The sequence below is a fragment of the Ambystoma mexicanum genome, chromosome 3p (assembly GCF_040938575.1).
Source record: "Ambystoma mexicanum isolate Mex_15411 chromosome 3p, UKY_AmexF1_1, whole genome shotgun sequence".
Taxonomy (NCBI): Eukaryota; Metazoa; Chordata; class Amphibia; order Caudata; family Ambystomatidae; genus Ambystoma; species Ambystoma mexicanum.
In genome coordinates, this window is record NC_090925.1 from 894,208,656 (window position 1) to 894,233,035 (window position 24,380).

General features: G+C 46.2%; 1 protein-coding gene across 6 annotated transcripts in view; it reads left to right on the plus strand.

Moving 5' to 3' along the window:
• RALGAPB (Ral GTPase activating protein non-catalytic subunit beta) overlaps positions 1–24,380 on the plus strand; it is a 2,501,232-nt gene that overhangs the window by 974,461 nt on the left and 1,502,391 nt on the right. For all 6 annotated transcript variants that reach the window (XM_069652125.1, XM_069652127.1, XM_069652128.1 and 3 more), the window contains one exon: positions 6,712–6,879. In XM_069652125.1, coding sequence (XP_069508226.1) covers positions 6,712–6,879 — 168 coding nt within the window. The remainder of the gene's footprint in view (positions 1–6,711; positions 6,880–24,380) is intronic.

The window sequence follows — 24,380 nt, forward strand, 5'->3', positions numbered from 1 at the left end:
ACCATTGACTATGATGGGGAGTGTGGCACTGTTAAAGATGGTGGTGTTACCCAGGTTATTACACTGCTTTACTAACATCCCATATATGATACCCAAGAGATTCTTTGCCAGAGTACAGAGCATATGCAGGGGGTTCATATGGCAGAACTCAAGGAATATAATGGCGTTGTGGAAGCTACAGAACACATATGAACTAGGGGCGTTAGGTTCCCCAACTTAGAAGCATACTACTTGACTAATCAACTCCAATATGTAGTGAGGTGGTTATCAGAAGATCTTACATCTGAGTCCAAATTATTGAGAGCCGAGTGCACTCAATAATTTGGAATGAATGGGTGTGGCTGCCAAAATTGCAGCAGAGTGGAGGGTCAAGATTGCTGGACCTGGCTGGGGAGGTTTGGTGAAAAGCTTGGCAAGTAATGGAGATCGCGTTCCTGTGCTCCCCACAGATACCGCTGTTGGCACTGGAGGGGATTGATGAGCAAATTAGGAGGACCATCAGGAAGCTAAGAGAACCAACAGGTATAGCGACCCTTGGGGACGTATAGCGAGATGGGAAGGTGATAGAGTTTGATACACTGGTGGAGGACACAGGGATACATCGGGGACAATACATCACATATGCTAGTGAAAATAACAAAAGGTGCGTGGCCTGAAGCAATGTTGACGCAACAGCCCGACGCTGCGAAATAAAAACTTTACAACGTCTCAGAGCGGGGCCATGAGGTCTCCCGAATATATGAACTATTGTTGGCCAAGGTGTGGAAAGAGGTGATCCACACGGGACTGGGAGGAGGAGGTGGGGGAGTCAATTGGAGACTGGCTGTGGACATGGGCACAGGGATACCATAAGAAAGTATCAAGGAATGTGAGATTGCATCAGATCCATTTGTATATAACCCACAGAGCATACCTGACCCCTAAGATAGCTACATTTAAGAACGCTGGAGTACAGGCATGTCCAAATTGTGGGGAAGTGGAAGCAGGAATGGTCATATGTTCGGGACATGCGAGAAAAGAGATACATTTGGATGGGAACTCTCCATGCACATGCATGTTGGGGGGGATCCCCAGGCCGCGTAAACTTAAACATGTTAGCAAACTCAAAGACCTGGCATACATACTTGGTAAACGTAGGATGGCAATGGTAGAAAAAGGAAGATGAGGCGCGCACTCTAGTTCCCAGTCATGTATACCTGCTGCAGTTCAGTTGATCTTCTCCTCCAAGTGATTTCATGTCTCTAACAATCTTCAGGGAGGCAGTCTTTCTTTTCAGGTGTTACTGATTAGGTTCAATTTTAGTCTCAAGGAATTCTGGTAGCTGTAGTGATAGCACCATTTTTTCAATTCAGGTGACCAGGAACCAACTTCCCTCCAAAAGCACAATTGTATTCCCATAATTGGGTGAGGGGGGAAAACCATCATTATGGCTCTCCTAGGTGGGGCATGTTAACCCCAGTGCCGCTGCCTCTGCAGTCCGGGACTCTTGTAACATTATGTAGAAAAAGGAAGATGAGGCGCGCACTCTAGTTCCCAGTCATTTATACCTGCTGTAGTTCAGTAGGATAGCAATGGGTTGGAAGGCAAGCAGGAGACTGTAAGTTGAAGCCTGGTGGCATGATCTTCAGAAATGGGCGAATGCCGAAACTATGGTGTGGAATGAGGCAGCAAATAGGGGTGGGGAGGAAGAAGCAGATACATTGGAAGCCTGGAAAGGAATGGTAGCAACGCTGACAGAGTCCGACTCGGTAAGCCTGGAGGAGGACACCCATCAGGCGGCGAGGATGGGGGGATGCCCGCAGAAAGGGGATGAAGACAAGGGTGGTTTGTGGTAGGCTTGGGAAGGGGGGAGGCGGGAGGAGAGAGAGAGAGAGAGGGAGGGGTAAAAACAACATGGGAACGTATCTGAGAATTGACACGCATATCTGTTGCTATTGTTTGATGACCATGCTAAATTAATAAAATTGTTTAAAATTTTTTTTTTACAAACTTCAATTGATTAGAATACTAAAATATAGATTGCCAATATATCAAGCATTACTAACTATCATAAAAACGATCATAGCAACGTTAGTAAACACAGTCCTATAATTTTAATTTTCAGTTATATTTTATACCTATTGATATTGAGTATTCAATCTATGGACAAGCACAGTACAAACAAAGGCACATACTACACACACAAAAAAATATTATTAATTTGTATACATTATTAAAAGGGATCCATATTCTGAGATATAAGTCTTCACAATCCTTATTTAACATTAGGTCATTTTCATACTTTGATAATATCTTCATTTCTGCAAGCCATTCACCTGTAGTAGGCTTTTTCCTAGTTTTCCAAACTCTCAGAATCAATTTCACTAAAACCACCAAAGCCTTATCAATCCATTTGCTATATTCCTTTCCAATTGAGCATCTCCCACTACGTATCAATAAGATCATATGTGCACTCGACCTAGGAAAGGCAATATTCAAAATCCTATCTGTTCTGTCTAAAACTTCCTTCCAAAAAAAATACTTGTGAACAATTCCAAAGTAGATGCAATAACGTTCCCCTATCACTTCCACAATCCCAACACACATCCATTGTCCATCAATTTTAATCCATGCATTTTTGCAGCTCTCCAGTAAAGCCGCCCTACAATTCTTTGTCTTCTGAATTGCAAACATGTATCCATTTTAGCTCTTGGGCCAACTCTGTGTATATCTTCCCACTCCTCCTCGGATATCTCCAAATTATATCTTGTATTTTTTAAGGAAAATCACCAAACTCAATCTCTCCCTTAGTAACTTGAGAAGGACAGAAATTATCCAGCACAAAAATAAGAATAGCATAGACACTATAACATAGGCAGTACATGGACTGATTAGGAAGATGTATGCCTGAACAGTATGTGCCTTTAAATATATTTAAACTCCTAGTGATGGTAGCATGTTACCAATTCAGATTACTAGCCAGTACAAGAAGTAAGATAGGGTGCCAGGGCCAAGAAGGATGCGATAGACTATAATTTAATTACAGGATCAAAATAAGGTACCAGTGGAGTAATGACAATGTAACAACACAGGTGTGAAGTTTTAAATATATGTGGAGTACCCCAAGTAATGTTATGCTTTGTCAGACCCATGTATCCTTTATGTAAGAAAGGTAATTGAGTATGCTACTGATGTTGCCTCAGCTTCTTTGAACCCTTCAGCAGCCCCTGCTCACCACATTATCAGGACATGAAGCAATATATAAGTGAACCGAACTGTATTTTGGGCACAATACTACTAAGATTAAGGAAGTGCTGTATGCAAGCAATTATAAATATTTTACTTGCATAGGATTGAGCATAATAGTTATGCGTGTGATAAAAATGTATATGCACAATATGGAAATTAGACCTTTTTGTATTAGCTTAAATATATTTGTTATACGTTTTATTCTTTTGCTAATGTATTTTTCTTTGCTTTAATTTTGTGATAAAAATTGGGAATCTTGACAGACTGATTGTGATGAATCAACTTCTGGGGCACCAGTGGTCCAGGCGTGAATATCTGTTTCTAAACTATCACTCAGCCCCACACCACTAGTAACCCAGAATGGATCCAAACAGATTGGAATAAAAAGAATATTATAAACCTCCTTGTCTAATTTTGGTAACGTGGATGGAATGGCAGGCTCGTGGATCGTTGGTTAGTTGCAACACAGCGAAAGCACAATTATTACCCAGTGATAAAAGGGACTGAATATCATCTTTTTTTGTATCACAACAGACCATTGTAGCAACACTACCAAATACAACCCACCCTGTAAAGGAATGCAAAGAAAATACATTTTCAAAGAAGGAAAAGGATTGCACTCTGGATACTGATAGGAGGGTAGTCGATATGGTGGTTAATCGCAACAGTTTAACTTTACTTGGCTTCAGCACCAAGGGAGCAGTGGGCATTATAATGTCTCGTGGGGCCTTCTGGGAAGGACTAGGGGGCCAGAACCACAGTGTACCTTGTGCTGTAGGTGTTCTTGGTGCTCAACAGGGTCGAATCAGCTTCAGGGCGCTTTGCAGGCATCTGGGTCAGAGTTCAAGACAGCAGTCAACTACGGGTATTGGGTGGCAAGACGGTTGAGCGAGTGAAGCTGGACGAACGGCTGCCAACTGGCCTACACAACGGCTCTCGAATCGTTGTCCAAGTGCTGATCAGTGGTTCTGAAGCACTGGTCGGGATGTCTCAGATGTCTTTAAGAAAGTGATTGCGGGTTGACAACGGTCAGTGTTGCAGTTGGTTGCAGCTCGAGGAACTAAACTTGCTAAGAAATGTCCTTTAAGGCGGACGTCAGTAGATGCTCGTCGAGGCAATTCTCCCAGCTTCTTCATTGGGCTTGTGTACATTTAAGGCCGACGACCCACAGCTGAAATGTGTTGCAGCCAGCTCCCTTGTCCTTGGTCGTAGGTTCAGAGACCTTCTGGCACTCCGTGTAGGAAGCTTGCTGCTGAGCCTAGGAGGGCATGCTGTGTGCTGGCTGGGTACCGGTTCTGGAGCGGCTAGAGGGTCCTCCGAGTTCTGGATCTCCCTCTGTTCCCTGGGAGATGTTTAGTGGAGGGATCTTGCTTCCCTCTTTGGAAATCCTGGCCTCCTTCACTGGCGGAAGATGTAAGGCAGACTGTACCTTCAGCCAGGGTCCAAGGATGAGTTATTCTTTCTGCTTCTTGTCAAGCCTTCCGATGATCTGCCAAAAGAGGGGCTCAGCTCTGTTTTAAAGGCAAGCGGGCCACAGTGATTGGTGTAGGCTAAGCGTGCCTTAATGAACCAATCCTGGGGTCCCTACCAAAAATCTTCTGTATGCATGAGGTCATAAACAGAGTGCTTTGCAACAGGAAAGGTAAAGGGGTGAAAACGTGTGATGCTAAATCCCAACAATCTTCCAGTGTGTTGTTGATCAAAGTCTCTCTGGTTAATTGATCTCTCTGTCGTTACTGATTAAAGCGGCACGTCTCACTTGAAGCTGCAGTGAGACCAGACACTCTGGCTCCTGGATACCACATTCTCATACCTTATGAACGGGGCCCCCTACCAGCGTGGCATACTCTAAACATGCAGTCCCAAACATAACTGCTCACTGTCATTGGTACTGAAGGCGGGAGCTGGCTTCAGGTTGACAGTTAGGCCTGAAAGGTTGTTGGGGTTTCCTGTCTCCTTTAACCTCTGCAGCCAGGCCCCATGTAGGCCTGTTAGACGTACCCTCTAATTGATATGTTAATCGCTGCCACAAGCTGCAGGGCAGATCCATGGAGCCTTTGTTAGTTAATCAGGCTGGCCATGGCAGGGGGAAGCTTGAACCTCCCCATTACTGGAGTGGATATAGTGTACTCCTGGCTATCACATTCCAACTAAATATGACCGGGCAGACTGTGCCTGTAGGCTGTGTTCACCCAGAGTACACATGTCTATGTGTTTGTCATGGTGTGAGCATGGGAACAATGTGTGAGGATTAGTGCGACACATTTTCCTGAAGTTGGTCTACCATCATTCCATTTAATTAAACATTTTTCAAAAAAGACCAGCGGGCGCACAACCACAGTACGGATTGTATAATTCCTCACACTTTTTTTCATGCTTGTGTTTATGATTTTATAACTGTTTTGATTCATTACTGATATTGTGCTCCTGGATTGAACAGCAAGTGCTCGAAACACATGGAAACATGCATGCGGGCATCCAATTAAATGAATATCATTTTATGATTTAACTTGTATAGTGGTTTTGAAAACATAATATTTATCTATGGTAACTCAACTAGTTGGTGCTAAAGTACAAAGATACTGGCCTTGGGCCTTAGATGAACCCATATATCAAAGTAAGTGCCACCTCTCAACCTCTCCCTCTGAAGTATTTACTGATTGCTAATCTATTCAAAGAAACATATGAATCATTAAAATGTAAAATGCAATTGAAAATTAACTTACTTACCTGTAAAGGTAGCTCTCCGCTGTGGATGTCTTTAATAGATTCACATGCGACTCAAAGAGGGTGATGGTTCATTTTTGCATGATCAGAATCTAAATAACATGAACGTTGGAGCAGACGAGCATAGGAAAATTGTCAGAAGCAAACCCAACTGATTTAAGACATTATCCCTAACATGTAATGCGGTATTGCGATGCAGGTATTCACTTCATTTTTCAGCGGATTCCCACTCTGACATTGAGCACTGTTCAAAGAAGCATGTTGATCTATAAAATCTACAATGCCAGCAATATAAATGTGCCGTTAGTCATTTTACCCTTCACATTGTACTTAGTCTAATTTCCTCCAGATGACAAGACTTCATATACCTTCTCTGTCTTGTTGTAAATGATAGATAGGAGTATCACATAGTAAGGCACAAAAGAAGGGGGTGGAGAATGCACACAGAGCTCTGAACACTCCACGTATCGCTGATGCTGTTGGTTTTCATGCTGCTGGAGTAAAATGCTCTGGTAACTGCTGTGATCAGACATCCAGAAGACTGGTCGAAGAGGGAATGGAATTGCAAGAGTAACTGCAGTGAGTAATGTGTTTAGTCTTCTAAGCCATGAAAAGTATTTACTATTGCACCCTCCATATAAACATCTGAATGGTAGTTACAATTACGAATGTTTATTTGTTAATTGAATACGTATAGCACAAGAACAAAGTGTTTTCAAAATTGGGATTACCAATGCATTTTTTCTTTTCTCCTAGGTTTTATATGGTTTTAATACAAGGTTTGCAGATTACAGACTTTATTTGCCACCCAGTGTTAGCCAGCATAATTTTGTATTCTCCATCGCTCTTCTGCTGTGACCTAAAGGGCATTAATGTAGTGGTCCCTTACTTCATTTCAGCACTTGAAACTATTCTTCCTGACAGGTAAACGCCTATTACCGTTTTTATAGAACCACAACTTTGTTAAATCTGGTACTTTGTAAAGTGTTTTTGTGATAGTTTGCAATGTTTTAGTTGGCATCTCCAGACTCCTCCTTGTTAACGGAAAGGCATAAAGGTACATTATTTTCAATGTGGATATTTAAGTAGTCTAGTCCAGCTTTAACTCTTGCCATAATTGGTCAAATGTTTTACTCTAGTCTATTTAGTCTTATTTTGCATATGGTCTGTTGCGCATTGTGCAAGGAAACCCACCTTGAAAGGCTAGGCATTTAATTTGTCTTTGCCCCTGCTTTACTAGAACAAAGGATTCAGAAAAGTTATCAAGACACTACTATTTGTGTAATCACTGTTTTGTGTGCATTTACTTGCCTCAGTACTCACAAAAACAAGGCATATGCTCACTGTAACCACGAGATAAGCCTTAATTAACTATATATGAACATGCAATTCGTTCTGTAATCTTGTGATCATGCATTTCTTGTAACAGTCGTATTCTTGCAACAGCGCCTCAATGCCCTTGGGCTGTAGTGCGCTATACAAATTCAAATAAATAAAAATAAATACAAGCTAGACGCTATGAGGGCAAGAGGTACTAGCACGCCTCTGTTTTCTACTGCCGAGGAACTCTGGAAACAATACATGATCGAAAATGGCATCCCTTTAATAAAACATCTAACTCGATTTTGGTTAACTATCAAGGATAGATTACTCACTACAGAATTTAAAGTGGAACTTTGATAGGTTGATTGTGCTCAAATTCATTGTTGAATGATTTGTCTGCTCTTCTCTTTTGTATGCCTTAGTTTGTAATGTATATAAAGCCCATTTAGGCTGCATTATGCTAAATAAAAAACATATATACAGCCCATTGACATTTAATTAGGGCTAGTGCGCAAACACCTTGAAGGCACGAGAGTATGTTCTACATTTGCTAAGGAGATATACAAGGAGTAAAAGGGAGTAGGTGGGCAGAGAGAGGAGCAATCAAGGGAGGGTAGTATTGGAATGAAAGTAAGTGCAGTGGGGTCCGTTAGTTGGAATTTCCTTTTTAGATTCAATTCTCCCCACTTGTGAGTCCCCCAGCACTTTTTGCTGGACTCTTGTATTTTTTTTATCAGTTCCCCTGAATGAGTGGGATCCTTTTTCCACACTCACTCAGTCTTTTACTGTACCTCTGGGAACTGTTTCCAACCCTTGTGTTTGTACCTTTTGGGAGTTATGCTTTCCCCAAACTTTTAAGGCATCTGCAATTTATTATTGCAGCCCACAATGCCTTCTGTGCAGTTTTGCTGGGAGCTCCTTGAGCTGCCCATTTTATTTTCCTTGTAATAGCTGTTACCAAGGACGGGGGGGATACTTTTTATCCTACCTAACTTTTTTATTTTATGGGATCAGCCCACCCCACCTTATGTGGAGTGCTGAGGGGACACATTGTATCCCTAGTTCTACTACTCCTGTAACTTTCTAGTGACAGTGACAAGTTCATCTGAGCGGCTAGTGGCATTGGACGTTTCCTACCGATTTTTGTGAATCTTACACACAGGCTGCTGTGTCACAGATGCGGTAATGGGACACTGGGGTCACCATTGGCCTACAATGGTGGCTGTACTTTTCTTTGCCAACTCTTGATGGCCTGGCCTTTCTTGAGCCTTCTTTTACCAACTTGGGTGGGGAGGTCCTGCTAGGTCTTATGTCTTTGATAGGCTTTCTTGCGAAAGCCTGCCAAGGCTCGCTGTTTTCCTTAAAGGACAGGAAGTGGGGGAGGTGACCGAAACTACCCTGGTCTTTGTCCTGCAGTGTGTCTGCATGGATCCTTTTCTAACTGGGAGGCTGGCTGTCCTTTTGGACAAACCAGCTCCCAAATTTCAATGAAGGCATGAATGGTGATTGCTGAATCCTGAGGGTTTTCCTGCATAAAAGGCGAGGGTCCTGGAGCAGAAGGCAGAGTTGACCAATGGAAACAAGAATCAGAAGACGAAGGAGGACACCTACAGCCATTTTCAGTGACAGCCAGAGTTGACTGAGTGACCACTGCAGCTCTAACCCTCTCTTCTGATCGACAAGGAAGATCCAGATCGGACGACTTCCTCCCTTCAACTGGTGGGACTAAGTAGCCCCGAGACCACCTGCATTGTGAGCCATCCCTTGAAGATATGCAACCGTGTGGGCTGCATTTCCCCAATACTTTGGGGCCTGGACCATTTTGCTGTGAATCGTTTCCTGAAGTACGGTTTCAGCTGGAACTTTGTGGGAATCCTTTTGTGCATAGAGTGACTATTTCCCTCTCCTGGAAGTCTTCACAACGAGTCGGAGACTGAGAAATGGAGAGAAGTCTGCTGTGACACAAACGCAGATTAACCGAAGCCTGTGTCGAGTCCCAACAAACCAGTAACGTCCCATCACAAGAAACCGACCGTCTCCTCTTGCCCAAAGTTCTTTCTTCAGCCTCCAGGTCAAGAATCCGAACAGGAGCTGCTGTCGCATTATCTTGGGGACCGGCCAGTGACATTGTCTTCTTTGTTCAGAAAGGGTACTGTCCTGCTCCTAGGTGTTCACGTTGATGCTTGCTGTGTGTTCTGTACTCTGCCTGAGCTTCTTGAGACACTTTGGTGGTAGACTACCCAATAGTGTTCCCTCAGACTGAAGGATAGCTGACCTTCCTGAACCTTATTTAAAAAAAAAACATTTTACCTACCTGCAAAGTTGAAATATCCTTCTAAGTTTGACAACTTTGACAGCATCTGCCTTCCTTTGTTCTTCTGCTCACAGGCCCTGGTAACCCATTGACAGTATACAGTAATAAAATTGCGGCAAAAATGTTGCCTGTGGAAAAAATGCTGTGGTTTGACCCGATAATGGTGTACCCCATTATACCATTTAAGGATTGCGGGGGTGTCCCCCGCTCCCATTAAATGGTATAATGGGTCTGAGGGTTGCGGATGTGTCCCCCGCATCCTTTACATGGATTACAGCGGCAAACCCACAGCCTTTCTGCCACAATTTTTTGTGTACACAGCCATTTTTGCAGCGATTTTTAACACCTGGAACCCCCATTGACCCAACTTACTGAGACTCTCGTCCCCAGATAGGGCTGGACTTTCTAAAGTGTAGGCTGCCCAAAAGTTACTTACCAGTAGCCTTGTATTACCTTGAATGTTGGTTAAATAATTGATTTGCTAGTTCATATGCTACTCTGCCCACTTACCTGTATATCATCTAAGAATTTGATATTGAATTGAGTAATGCTTAACAAATGTCTTACTGTGTATATGTGAATACGTTTACTTATGATCCTAATAATGTGTTGGTTGCCTTGGAGCTTATAATAAATAACTCGATTTTTTTAAAATACAGTGTGTGTATTCTTGACTATAGGTGTGCCCTCAGGTCTTTGTACTTACCTACAGCCCTTCTGCCTCCTAGACTAGTCCTGGCTGCTCGTCCATTGCTACCAAACCTTTTGGGTAGTTCAGGCAAAACCTAAGAGTTGGAACCCTGTACTCCTAAGAGTGAGTCTCCTATAGTCCTACCACAGGTAGACATTTGTAAAATTCCCTAACAGGGTCTGAAAGTGCATATAAAGTAAGTGCTATTGTGGTAAAAGCGAGATGGAAGGAGGTAGCAAAGAGTGGCCGGGAAAGTGCCAGCCAAGTCGAAGGAGGGTGGAGTAGTGAGTGGCATCTGGGAGTGTTTAGATGCCTTTATAGTTGAAAAAGAGGCTGTCTGGATGAAGGAGGGAGTGCAGTAATGCAGAGAAAGTGTTAGGTTTATGAAGGCTGAAGTAGGTGATATGTTTTTTATATGTAGGTCTGTGAGTGAAGGTTGGCAGTTTGCCAGTCTGGGTTTTGAAGGTGTTGAATTTGGGTTCTTGTGAGAAGTAGTCTGTTAGTTTGTTCGATAGGGTGGGGCAATGAAAGAGAAATATTTGCATCTGTGTTTTCTGTACTGACATATTGAGAGGTCTTTAGTCTTATTTGATGACCGTAGATATCTGCGTTGGATGGCAAACTTAAGGAAAGATAATAAGACTGATGATAAATGATGCATTGATATTTCAACACAAAAATAATACACATTAGATATAAATATAATTTATGCATTTAAAGCAATGCATGTTGTGTGAACAGATGCCAGTTGATTAATGTAAAGAATAGCCAATGTTGCTACAGATTAGATTGTCTAAAGTTAACATACTTATAACAGCGCTGATCACATTCCTGCAAATGTAAATGCGTTGTTGTAAAGCTTTATACTCTTACGTCCCGTCCCCTTTCCCTCCATACTGCATGGGCGTCCCTCGCGACGGACGGGAGACGGAACTTTTTTCACCAGAAAAATCTACTCCCCCTCTAAATTTAGATGCACGGCCCTGGGAGCATGCGCTGCCCTGAATCTGTCCTCGGGTGCCACACCTCAGTCCCCTTTTCCGCGCCAACGGGAACGCTCTGAATCCACCAGCGCTCCTGTGTTTGGCTTCGGCCATGTAATTCCACGCGCGGATTCTTCCTCTATATCTTCCTTTGTCTTTTTGTTCAATAGGTACTTGGTCCTCAGACGCCACAGCTCCTCCTCGGCGCATGTCGACTTTGACAGAGTTCAGCAGGTGCCCATCCTGCAAAGGGCCTTTTCCAACTTCAGACCCTATGCTCTCTGCCTACGTTGCCTTGGCCCAGACCACAGTTGGCAAGCCCGTTCGGCGTGCTGCTCGCTATCCATGAAAGCGCTGAAGAACAGACTAGCCAGGTGGAGGGAGCTCTTCCAGCGGTCTCCTTTTGAAGACCTCAAGAGTTTTGTGAGACGTTCCAGGCCAGAGGTAGGGCCTATATTTTCATCTGTACCTCGCAAGGGAGTCCCTTCCCAGGGACACTCCTACACGGGAAGTACCGATCGGGTCCTTTTACCATCTCGTGCACCGAGGCTGTCACAGCTACTGGCCTTCGGGCTGAGGGTTCCCCCGGATCCTCCTGGTGCCAGGGTTGAGGGGCCGCTAGGCTCTTTTACCGGGCTTGCGCCCGATCGGCTGCGCTCTCACACCGGCATCATGGCCGAGGGGCTACGCCCTGTTGCCACCAGTACGTCCGAGGAGGCGACCTGAACACAGCTCTAGCGACCCCCGGGTCGAGGTTAATACACCTACCGGGCACGTGCCCGAGGAGCGGGACAAGACGCGCGCCTCACATATGAGAGACTTGGCAGAGTATTGCAGCGACGAGCCGAGTAACACGTCGCAGCCACGTGGTAGGCAGCTTAACAAGATGGCTGACATTCCAAAAAAGGATACCCGTTCGATGCCTCTGCAAGACTTAGGCAAAGAGCGAGTATCAAGTTGGGACTGGCATCAACCAGGTATGTGGCCTACGGTCTACCCTTCTTATGCACAGGGCTGCTTTGCCTTGTGTCCGTATGTACAGGGTCGGCAGCGGCCTCAGTTGCCTCTAGTAACCCCTTCAATGCCCTCCTCCTCTTCAGCCAGCGAGGACTGGATCTTTGAGAGGTTCCTCGGCCTCGTGAAGTATCCTGATAGGGGGGGCTATCATCAAGGACGCAGTCAGGGAAGTCCTTCCCGCTATGCTAGAGGCACCACAGATGCCTCAGCCGACGCCTCTGGCCCAGGCACAGCGGCCTCTTCCGGCTCCTCAGCCTACTCCACAGGCGGTTCCATACCAGCCTCCGCCTCTTCCTCAGCCTCCGGCGGTGGTACCCGTGCCCCAGCCTTCGGTTCCTCCTCCTCCTCCACAGGATCCCCCAGACCCTATGGAAGAATCTTTAACAGTGCTTATCCCAAAGCCTTGAAAGGACCCAGAGCAATGTGCCCTCCCCGAACTAATCCAATCAGACCAAACCGGGTTTATCCCGGGATGCAACACGCAGGACAACATCAGACGCACTCTAAATCTAATATAAATTGCAACCAGGGCAGGGGCAGAATTAACGGTTATCTCACTTGACGCACATAAGGCGTTTGATCTGCTTGACTGGGGGTACATAAGCAAAACGCTAGTCCATTTTGGGTTGGGCCCGAGATTTACAAATTGAACCCTAGCCAACCATCAGCATCCCACCAACGGCACTAGATCACCAAAAATCAATATCTCCCGAGGCACACGTCAAGGATGCCCTCTCTAGCACTAGTATTTGCACTCTCTATAGAACCATTTGCTATTAGAATTCTAGAAAACTCACGCATACAGGGCTTGAAAGTGGGCGGCAGCTAACACAAAGCAGCTATGTCTGCGCACATCGTCCTCCTCACCCTAACCCCAGTGACTCTCTGGAAGCCCTCTGGCAACCGATCGAGGCATTTGGCAAAGAATCAGGGCTCAGGGTTAACTATGCTAAATCCAAAAGCCTTAGGTGTTAATATCTCTCAAAAGCACAGAGAAGCACTGGCAGTTAGGCACCCCGTCCCGTGGGCTAAATCCCACATCAACTACCTGGGGGTACAGCTCCCAAGTAAAGTAGAGCAAGTATATTGGGCTAACCTCCCACAATTATTCAGGGAAACATACAAAATCCTAGAGCTCGGGCATAAACAAGAGGTGTCGTGGCTAGGGAGAATTACGGCCCTAAAAATGAACCTGGTCCCAACACTAATCTACCATTGTCGTGCCCTCTCAGTCATAATCCTCAAGAGAGAGAACTCCAAAATGTACAAAAAGGTCTACTAAAATACGTATAGGGCAGGAAAAAACCACAAATAGCCAAGCGAATCATGCTCCGTGGCACGGGCGGTCTGGGGGTGCCGGATGTCTCCAGGGATGCCTTGCAGCGCAGCTCTCACAAACCTTTGCATAGCAGACGACCACCAATCAACTCGGCTGGAAACAATTAGAAGAAGCTTATAGCCCAGCACCGCTTGTAACCCTTCCACACATCGCAACACCCCAGGGTCCCCCAAACTCAGACTGGCGAAAGGCGGCCGGTAAATGGGGCTGCAAAGGCACCCTGGGACCCCTATCCCTGATATGGAACAATCCAGATTTCTCCCCTGGGACACCCCCGGAAGGCTTCGACAAATGAGGGGAAGAGGGACTAAGCCAAGTAGCAGACTTTTTCGTCAGCGGGACCCCACTAATTTGAAGAGTGCAAAACTAAATTTCGGGTTGCCGAGGCCGAAAGATTCCAATATGCACAACTTAGACACTGGATGTCACAAAGCAGTACAAGAACACATGGGGGCAGGGAACTAACCGCACTAAAGCGTACCCTATCAGCATCGGCCCCCAAGGGGAAAATCTCAATCCTGTATAGACTACTCGACAAATCCAACCCCAACAACAAGAAAACGACATGCTCAAATGGGAAAGGGACTTGGGACGAGAGCTATGGCTGGAGGATTGGGGACGAATTTGGGCCTAAATGCTTAAGAGCTCTAAATGCATTACGAACAAGCAGGGGGCGGTAAAGATATGCTGTAGGTGGTATCTAACACCAGAAACTCTAAACAAAAGCAGCCCAGCAATATCATCACAATGTTGGAGAGGTTGCTCAACCACAGGCTCACTGCTTCATCTATTATGGTCATGCCCGAAGTCAACCTGATTCTGTCGAGAGGTATTGGAACAGATTCGACTAATCACAGGGTTGACAATCCCATGGGACCCGGGGATAGTTCTGCTGGGGGAAACAGGCGAAGGAGTATTCCCGCTGACAGGGCACCTGGCAGACCTATGCACACATCTGCTCACAGCAGCTAAAATGACCAGAACACGGCTAGGAAGCAACGAGAGGGCCCGGCGCTCCCCATGTGGTGGACGAAATGTTGGGGCACAGTAGTTGCTAAAAAAATTACTGAAACCACATGGGAAGCATGAGAAAATTCCACAGCATATGGTCCCCCTTTCTAGACTCCGCAGAGCAATGGTTCGCCAGCCCCTTGCGCTCCGATGGTTCATGAAACATTACCAAGGGGCAAACCCCAGAGCCATGACCACGTAATGGCTCCTGACGTCGTAACAAGCTCGGAGGAGACCAGAAACCAGGTCCACTGCAACCCACCATTGTCTCCTGCCATTAAATGCGATAACAAAGATTATGTATGTAATACTGCCTCTATGTTAAACTGTCTGAATGTCTACTGCTGCTCCCTTCTGTAATCCCCTTGATTTTTGTTTGTTCACAACAGCATATGTTGAATTGAATTTGTGCTGTAAAATCCCAATAAAACATAATTTAAAAATAAATAAATAATGTTCCGTAGGTTAAAGCAATGTACATTGCTAATGGTGCCTGAAAGGCACTTACTTGTGTAGTTCCTCCACCTCATTTCAGTCCCTTTTGTCACTAACCATTGTGGTGGCAGGGCTTAATCTCCAACCCAGTAGACCATCTTCAGATTTTTAACTGCAGTCTAGTGACTCAGGCCCTGAGCTGTGTCTTTATAATTGTCTTTTCAAGTCTTTTTCAAACATTTCTTTTAATTACAGAAAGTTTTCCTCTGCTTTTACACAGGCTGTGTTTTGCAATCCAGGAAACTTTTGTTTACATCTTCCAATCATTATGGGAAGATCTTGCACCTGGCCTTTCATGGCCATGGTGGACTTGGCCAATGAATGCCCTTTGAAAGGAGAAAACGTCACTCTTCAAGGACTACCTCTGGTGCTCCAAAAAGATTGTCATCATAAGGGACCCTCACCAGGAGTGCATATATTGTTTTTACCCTCGTGACATCCAAGGTTACACTTGTCAAACTTTCACACAGAAGACCCTACAGGACGCGGCACAGGAGCCTGCTTCTTCATCTGGAGGGTAAGTGCCATTTCTCTGATGAGATTTTGTCAAAACAGTTCCTGCCATGTCCCACGGGACTGCTGAGAAGCATGCCTCCAAGAGAAGAGCTGCATCAGTGAAAAAAAGGGACTTCGCCAACTACAAAAGCGAAGACAAAGTGAGAAAATTAGGCACTTTCTGAAGCATCCACAGTGGAAAACTGCAATTGTGGAGGAAAAAATGTAAAAATCGGCAGGTAAGATTCCACCCCTCCCCTAGTCCACGACTATCAACTAGAGATCATCCACGAGGTCCTCTACGAAGGGTATGTTATTGTCCATGGCTCAATAGTCCATGGCTAAATTGCTGTCGACTAGTGCCTCGTCAACGAAGGATCAATCATGGAAACAGAAACGGTCTTAGTCAATGAAACCGTCTTAGTTGACGGGAGAATCCAATTCCACGAAAAAATCCTTGTCCATGACTAATACAAAAGGCCCCACGACTACTTCCAGGGAGCCCTCATCTTGACTACTAGGGCATCATCAACGACTGGGAAATAGTCGACGGGTTATACATAGTCGACGCGAAAAACGCCTAACGGCACTTCGTCCGCAGCTACCTCGCCATCCACGGGAAAAAATGTAGTAACACCACTACTTCCCCCATCGATGGGACAGAGTCATAAACACGTGCTGTCAGTACCACAAACCTCTGTTTCTAATATTAACCTGTCTCCCATTAAAGAAATGGTCAAACTCTGACCTAATTCTTCCGGAGGACTTTTCTGACCTGGAAGAAGACAGGCCATAATCACTATCCAAGGAGCACAGTGCCGCGTGGCAGTGAACCTTGGAAGACTCTTCTGACCCTTTTCAACCCTTGTTGATGCAGTCCCTTAAGAACATCATGGACAAATTCCAAAGGAGGAAATGGCGTGTTGGTCTACTGCCACCACAGGTGATAACAGCAGATCATCAGTCACCACTCCAGAGGTACCACCCAAAACGCAGAGGAGCATCTGCCCACCTCAGAGACAAACGAGCACTTGCCTGTCACAGACACAAACCAGTGTCTTTCTGCCACGGACCATTAGGGCGCCATCCCTATTATCTCTTATTGACTGGCAGGATCTGGTTGATGATACCTACAGGGATTTTTCAGAGCCAGAGGTCAACAGGATATTGATGAATGGGAGAATTACATCATTGAGAAGCAAAAGAGGACTGACTCGCCTGGAAGCTCTCCACCACCAGACAACCGTGTCATTCCATTCAATCATTGTAAAAACGGCAACGATGTTCGATCTTCAAGTATTGTGTGCAGAGAAGAAGTCAGTGCTTTATGAACAAGACAAGAGAATGAGGATAGTGACTTCCATACCCATACTAGACACCATATGGGAAGCCTGAACGAAGATACTAGCCAACCTACTGTATACTCACTCTACAGCGGCTAAACTGGAGAAGAAATACAAAGCCCTGGAAAAAGGCACCACTGTGCTTGCAATAACACCCAAAACCCGATTCAGTCATCTCTGTGGCTCCCAGGAAAAAGCTCACAAACGCTGCTTCACCATGAATGGGCCCGCTTGACAAAGAAGTCAGGAAACTTGAAGCAGTAGGCAGGAAGGTATCCGCTTTTACCTAGTCGTCCATCACAACAGGGAATGCCCTTGCTATGACAGCAAGATATGACACAGAATTGTGGCACAAGATGTCCAAGTTCATGGCTCACCTGCCAGCCGAATTTCAGGAGGAAGCTTGGGCCATAGTTTGGGACGGGGAATCAGCGTCTGACCACATGATCGACTCGGCAGTAGATGCAGCAGTCAGGGCTCAGGCAGACACCAAGGATGGGTGAAGGCTACTAACTTTATGCCGGAAGTGCAAGCGCAAATCCTTGACCTGCCTTTTGATCGTCAAAAATTGTTTGTCAAAAAAGTTTTACTATCACCTGAAGGGAGCCAAGACTGATACGGCAAGTGGCATCAGCTCACTGACGGACAATGAGCAGTGTACATTACGTTCCTTTGTGGCAGATCAGTGAGGTTTCGATCGTACAATAAACCCTATTCCACACAAAGGTCCCCGTCAGCAATTCAGTCGTCAATAAATACCAACAGTCTTTCTCTAGATACACAACACAAAGGGGCAGGCCTGGGACAGGCCAGACAAGGGCCAAGTCATTCAAGCAAAATTGACAGGAATTACCATCAACATCGCACCGCATTGGAAGGAAGGATCAGCCACCAACTACATCAGTGTCAAAAGATCACTTCAGATAAGTGGGTGCTACAAATAGTAAACCAAGGATGCACCATTGAGTTACTCACACGACCGGCATCCTTAATGCACACACATCTCATGGCCCAGCTCAAGCTTGAAGTGGACAAACTGCTACAAAAAGCCCCCGTACAGGCCGTACCCTTCAGTCAAAGAGGGATAGGATACTACTCCCGCTGAGAAAGAACGGACAGTGGTGGGCATGAAGTGTATAAATATGACCACACTCCAACAGGTCCTGCTATTGCTTCAGAAGGGTGAATTTCTCGCTACAAACGATCTAGATGATGCGTATTTTCACACACCCATAGATCCGGCGCAGAGTCGCTACCTGAGGTTTACAGTGGGAGGCCAGCATTACCAAATCCAGTTGCTCCCCTTCAGTGTAAGGTCACCCCTGGGCGTAGTCACCAAATGTCTTGCAGCGCACCTAAAAAGAGCCGGAGTGGAAGTCTTCCCATACCTCGATGAGTGGCTCATAAAAGCAAGATCCAGGGAACAAGCAACCATAGAGATCAGCCAAACAAAGGAAACCATCGCAAATCGGGGTTTTCCATCAACGACAAATCAATGGTCATGCCGGTGCGAAACGCCCTCTTTCTATGAGCGGAACTGGATACACGTATTCCGGTTGTGAGACCGTCTGCCAAACGAATAGCAGCTATCTCCCAGCTAGCCAACTGTTTCTTGAAAGCACGCACTACCATGTTGCATTACTGAGTCCAAATTGCAGGCTGAGAATGAGGCTGATCCAAGAGGAACTAGATTGTCAATGGATACAAGCATTAGGTTTGTGGGAGGACATAGTGCACCTGTCACATCCCTTCCACCAAGTGCTGTGCTTGTGGTAGGCAGAACACAAACTTAGGTAGGGCATGCCTTTCCAAGCCCCTACCTTCCCGCTTCTTCTCAGGACAGATACTTCCCTGTTAGTGTGGGGAGCCCATCTCGGAGACTTGCAGACAAAGGGCACATGGTCCAAACAAGAATAAGCCCTGCACATCAATGTACTCATACTCTGAGCCATTTGATGGGTGTTGAAGTCCTTTCAGCCGGTTCTTGCGGGCCCTGGGGTCACCATACAATCAGACAACACAACCTCAATGCATTACACAAACAAGCAACGGGGCACAAAGTCAACGCTGTGATCTACAGGGGCGCAGAAACTCTGGAAGAGCACCCTAGCCCAGAGCATTCAGCATAGCACCTCCCATGGAAAGGCAACATTCTGACAGACCAACTCAGCAGGGAATTCTCTGCGTCCCACCAATGGGAACTCAACTGGACATAGATCAAACTGAGTTTCAGAAGATGTGGTCAACCCCACATCGATCTGTTTGCAACCAACTTCAACACAAAATGCCCTTTATGTGCATCCAGGTACTTGGAAGGGGATTCACTGGGGGATGCCTTTTCTCTGACATGGACAGGCCAGTTACTATATGTTAGGCAGAAACCTGTGCAGTTCCCTTGGGGAACACTGCAAAAGATTTAAGACTACAGGTAGAGCAGTAAACCCCTTTGGTAGCAGTCTGTACCACCCAGATTTACCTGGTAGCTGTGGCTGAGCAGTCAGACTTCTCTCAAGAAGAGTTAGGCAGTATGCAAAGTATACACAATATGTACCAAAACACAATAGCACAAGCAAACACTGACCAGAGCTTGGTTTCAAAAGAATATTGTTATTTATTTAAAAACACACATAAGTAAAAACACTCTAGCAACGAATCTGGTAAAAACACTTCAACACAGTTATAATGAAAGTAAATTCAATCCTTTCTCCTATCTAGACAACTCTAGGTTAACACCACTTAATTAAAACAGAGGTGAGTGCTTAACGTTAGATGACACTCTAGTAGTTTCCAAGAAAGGGAGAGAAAAAGCAGAAATAGGTTAAACACACCACTCTAAGGTCCAGAACACTTGCAATAGGCTTAAAGAAGCACAAAGTCACAGGTGAGCAAAAGTCACTAGGCAGGGCCCACTCTTAGAGTAGCCGGAGCGAAAAGGTGCCCAAGATCACACTGTTAGTTAGAGATTCAAGTCTTGCAAAGAGTCAAAAAGAGTTTTAGAGTGGCTCAGAAAGTTTAGCCAAAGTGTCCCAGGCACTCCCAGGTTCGAAAGCCGGGGACTAAATCTACCCCGTACAGTCGGTGGCAAGGGAAGCCAGGCGGAACACAGTACCTTAAGCGGAAAGGATCCTCCAGCGGTGGCAGTTGTTCCAGGCAGTGGCAGCAGGGCTCGACGTCGGTCAGGGGAGAAGAAGTTCTCGCTGAAGAGCAGAAGAGGAGGGTCGTTGCACTGCCCGGGAAGAAACCAGCCGCGGAGTCCTCCGGTTAAAGGGTTGGTACCGACTTTCGCGGTAGGGGGGTAAAGTGTGGTATTCCGGTTGCCGGGGTGCTTGGCACAGGCAAGGCGGCCACGAGATACCTCAAAGAACGGAAAGAAGGCGAAAACTGGTTGTCCCCACCAGTTAAGGGAAGGAGCCACTCCGTTAAGAGTTCTCCTCGGTCGTCGGGAAAAAGTGGTGAGACGGTTCAGCAGGGCTCCACCGGGTGGTGTCGTCGAAGCAGGTCGGCTCAGCTCTTCCCTCGTCGGATTCTTGGTCCTGTGGCGACTTCTGAAGTCCCAGTCCCCAAAGCCCTGCTTTTATGCAGCAAGCCCCCATTCACCCAGCCTAGCTGTCACTCAAACATGCTAAGTGGTGAGCCGGGCGGCTCACCACTTGGGCCAATCAGGACGGAGTGCGACTTGAGTTACCAAGGTAACTCAGTCCAGGGTGCCTAAATCCCCCTCCACCCCTCCTAAGTACCCCAGACAGAGTGGCACCACTTTGGAGGGCTTCTGTGGAGAAGCCCGCCAAAAGTGGAACAAAGGGCTCCACTTTGGGTCAGAGTTACAGAGGCGAACACCAACGCCATTTTAGAATCAAGTTTTGGCAAAAAGTCCCAACCGGAGTTATAAAAAGAAATATATAAACCGGCGGGATGTTTAAGGCTACCGTAAATAAATAATTAAATGTGTTAGCCTAAAACAATGGGAAATCCCATAGGGAAATATTCGCGGTCGAATATAAAAAGTAGTTTCCACTGCCACCAGCCAAAACTCGATCAGGGGGGACGGAGACGTGCCCCCCTCGACTAACAGACCCTGGGGCAATCGAATTGCCCCAGCCAGTACGTCCACAATATGATGGTTTGTACTGGTTCTGTTCAGGATTCAAGACTAGCAAAGTCTTTGGTGACTTTACATGCCCTGGGAGACAGTAGTCAGTCCCAGGGTATGGAGTCTATGTTGGGGAGTCCCTAGGACACTCCTGGGTCACGGCACAGAGGGTGCTGTGTAACCCACATCACAAAAATACATGAGGCCCTATGGAGTAAAAGACCCCATAGCCCATTCAACACAAGGTTTAACCAAGATAACACAGTTCAACATGTCCAAGAGTGAGGGTAAAAGAGTCTCACTCTTGGCAGGAGAAAAAAAATAAACTCCAGAAATCCAGCAAAGCTGCTGGGGGACTCACTAGGTAGGGAAATTCAGCCTAAACAGAGAATTCTCCCTAACACTCGCCCCCCCCAGACTAAGGGACAGGAGGATTTAATCCACTCCTGGATGAACCTCATACCTCTAGTCGATGATATACATCCTAGAGAGTCCATCAGCATTTTGATGGTGACACCCTGACCTGTGCTCAATGGTGAAATCAAACCCTTGCAGGCAGATTGACCATCTCAATAGTTTTGGATTTTCCCCTTTCATTTGCATTAACCATCTCAAGGGTTGGTGGTCAGTCTGAATAACAAAAGTAGAACCATACAAGTATGGCCTAAACTTCTTCAGTGCCCACACAATAGCAAAGCATTCTCTTTCGATAGTTGCCCACCTTGTCTCAGGATCCTTCAGTTTCCTACTGATGAAGCAAATGGGGTGCTCCCTACCCTTCTCATCCAGTTGGCTTAGAACTGCACCTATACCTACATTGGAAGCATCAGTTTGTACAATGAAAGGTTGGTGGTAGTCAGGAGCTCTCAATACTGGGGCCTGGCAAAGAGCTCTCTTCAGTTTTTCAAAGGCCTGATTGCACTCCTCATTCCATTTTACCTTTTTTTGGAATTTGGGAGAGGAGATTACATTCAGTGGAGAAGCTATGGTCCCATAGTCCTCAATGAAATTCCTGTAATACCCAGTGAGGCCTAGAAAAGCTCTCACTTGGGTTTGAGTAGTTGGTGTTGTCCAATTTTGCACAGCTTCAATCTTGCTGGGCAAAGGCCTTATTTCTCCACCTCCTACCTCATGTCCAAGGTAGACCACTTTACTTTGACCAATCTGGCACTTACTGGCTTTGATTGTCAAATGGGCCTGTTTCAGAGCCTGCAACACATGTCCTAGGTGGTTCACATGTTCTTCCCAGGAGTGGCTGAAGACTGCAATGTCATCCAAGTATGCCATGCAGAAATCTTCCATCCCAGCCAGAACTTGGTTCACCATCCTTTGGAATGTGGCAGGTGCATTTTTCAGTCCAAAAGGCATGACCTTAAACTGGTACAAGCCAACTGGGGTTGAAAATGCAGTTTTCTCCTTGGCATGGTCTGTCAGGGCTATTTGCCAATAGCCTGACGTCAGGTCAAATGTGCTGAGGTACTTGGCTGCACCAAGTTTATCCACCAACTCATCTGTCCTGGGCAAAGGATGGGCATCAGTCTTGGTGACTGCATTTAGAGCTCTATAGTCCACACAGAATCTCAAGTCTTTGGATCCTGCCTTTGGTACTAACACAACTGGGCTAGACCATGGACTAGTAGAGGGCTCTATTACCCCGAGATCAAGCATCTTCTTGACCTCTCCTTTGATGTGGGCTCTGATATGTTCTGACATTCTGTATCCTCTGCTTTTGACTGGCAGACAGTCACCAGTGAGTATCTCATGCTGGCCCCAAGGGGTCAAGCCTGGTGACAGTGAGAACAGGGAGGCAAACTGATTTAACATAGATTTGCACTCCTCTTGTTGCTCAGGTGTCAGGTCTGAAGAGAGATTGACTCCTTCAACTTTTTCATCTAAAGGTACACCTCTGAGGAGATCAGGGAGAGATTCACTCTCTTCCTCCTCTGCAGCTGAAGCTAGGAGTAAGGCTCCTACATCAGGTCTGGAGATGTAGGCTTTTAGTCGGTTGGTGTGGAAGACTCTAGGAGCTTCCCTGGGTCTGCCCAGATCCACCAGATAGTTGACCTCTCCAAGTTTTCCCACAACCTTGAAGGGTCCCATCCATTTGTCTTGCAAGGCCCTCTGCCTTGTTGGGAGCATAACTAGAACTAGCTGGTCTTGAGTAAACTCAACCATGTTAGCCTTCTGGTCGTGCCAATGTTTGACCAGGGCTTGACCAGCTTTCAAGTTGTCACTTGCTTCTGCCATCATGTGTGACATTCTCCTCCGGAGACCTATCACATAGTCAGTCACTCTGACTGGCTTGAGGGGAGGAGCACCTTCCAACCCCTCCTTAATCAGGGCCAATGGACCCCTGACTGGATGGCCATAGAGAAGCTCAAAGGGAGAATAACCTACTCCCTCCTGAGGGACTTCTCTATAAGCAAAGAGAAGGCATGGCAGTAGAAGGTCCCACTTTTTCTTAAGGGGTTCTTCCAAAGCACCTATCATGCTCTTCATGGTTCTGTTAAACCTTTCAACCAACCCGTTTGTCTGAGGGTGGTAGGCGGTTGAGAACTTGTAGGTAACTCCACAGGTTTTCCACATGGCCTTCATGTAGTGGGACATAAAGTTTGACCCCCTGTCAGAGATTACCTCCTTAGGAAACCCAACCCTGGTAAAAATACCAAGGAGGGCCTTAGCCACAGCCGGAGCTGTAACAGTCCTCATAGGAATGGCCTCAGGGTATCTAGTAGCATGGTCTACTACAACAAGGATAAACCTGTTGCCTGAGGAGGTTGGAGGATCAAGGGGACCAACAATGTCAATCCCTACCCTCTCAAATGGGACTCCCACAACTGGGAGAGGCACTAAAGGTGCCACATTCTTGGAACCAACCTTACCAGAAGTCTGGCAGGTATGGCAGCTCTTACAATATCTATCTACTTCAGCCCCCATCTTTGGCCAATAAAAGTAGAGTGAGAGCCTTTCCTTGGTCTTCTTGAAACTCAAGTGGCCAGCCAAAGGTATCTCATGGGCTAGTTGTAAGAACTGTTGTCTGTTCTCTTGTGGGACTACAAGGCGTTTGTAGTCTCCAGGTTCAGACTCAGTGGGTTCACTGTAGAAGAGGCCATCTTCCCAGTGCAACCTATACTTCCCAGGCTCTTGCCCATCAGCTTGAGAAGCTGCCTGGTGGCGGAGACCCTCCAGAGTTGGACATTCTCTTTGCCCCTTACGAAAAGCTGCCCTGCTAGGCCCACCTTCTGCCAGTAAAGACTGCAGCTCAGGATGGTCCTCAGGGTCCAAATCTCCAATAAGGTTGGGGCCTCCTTCTAGCTCTTCCTC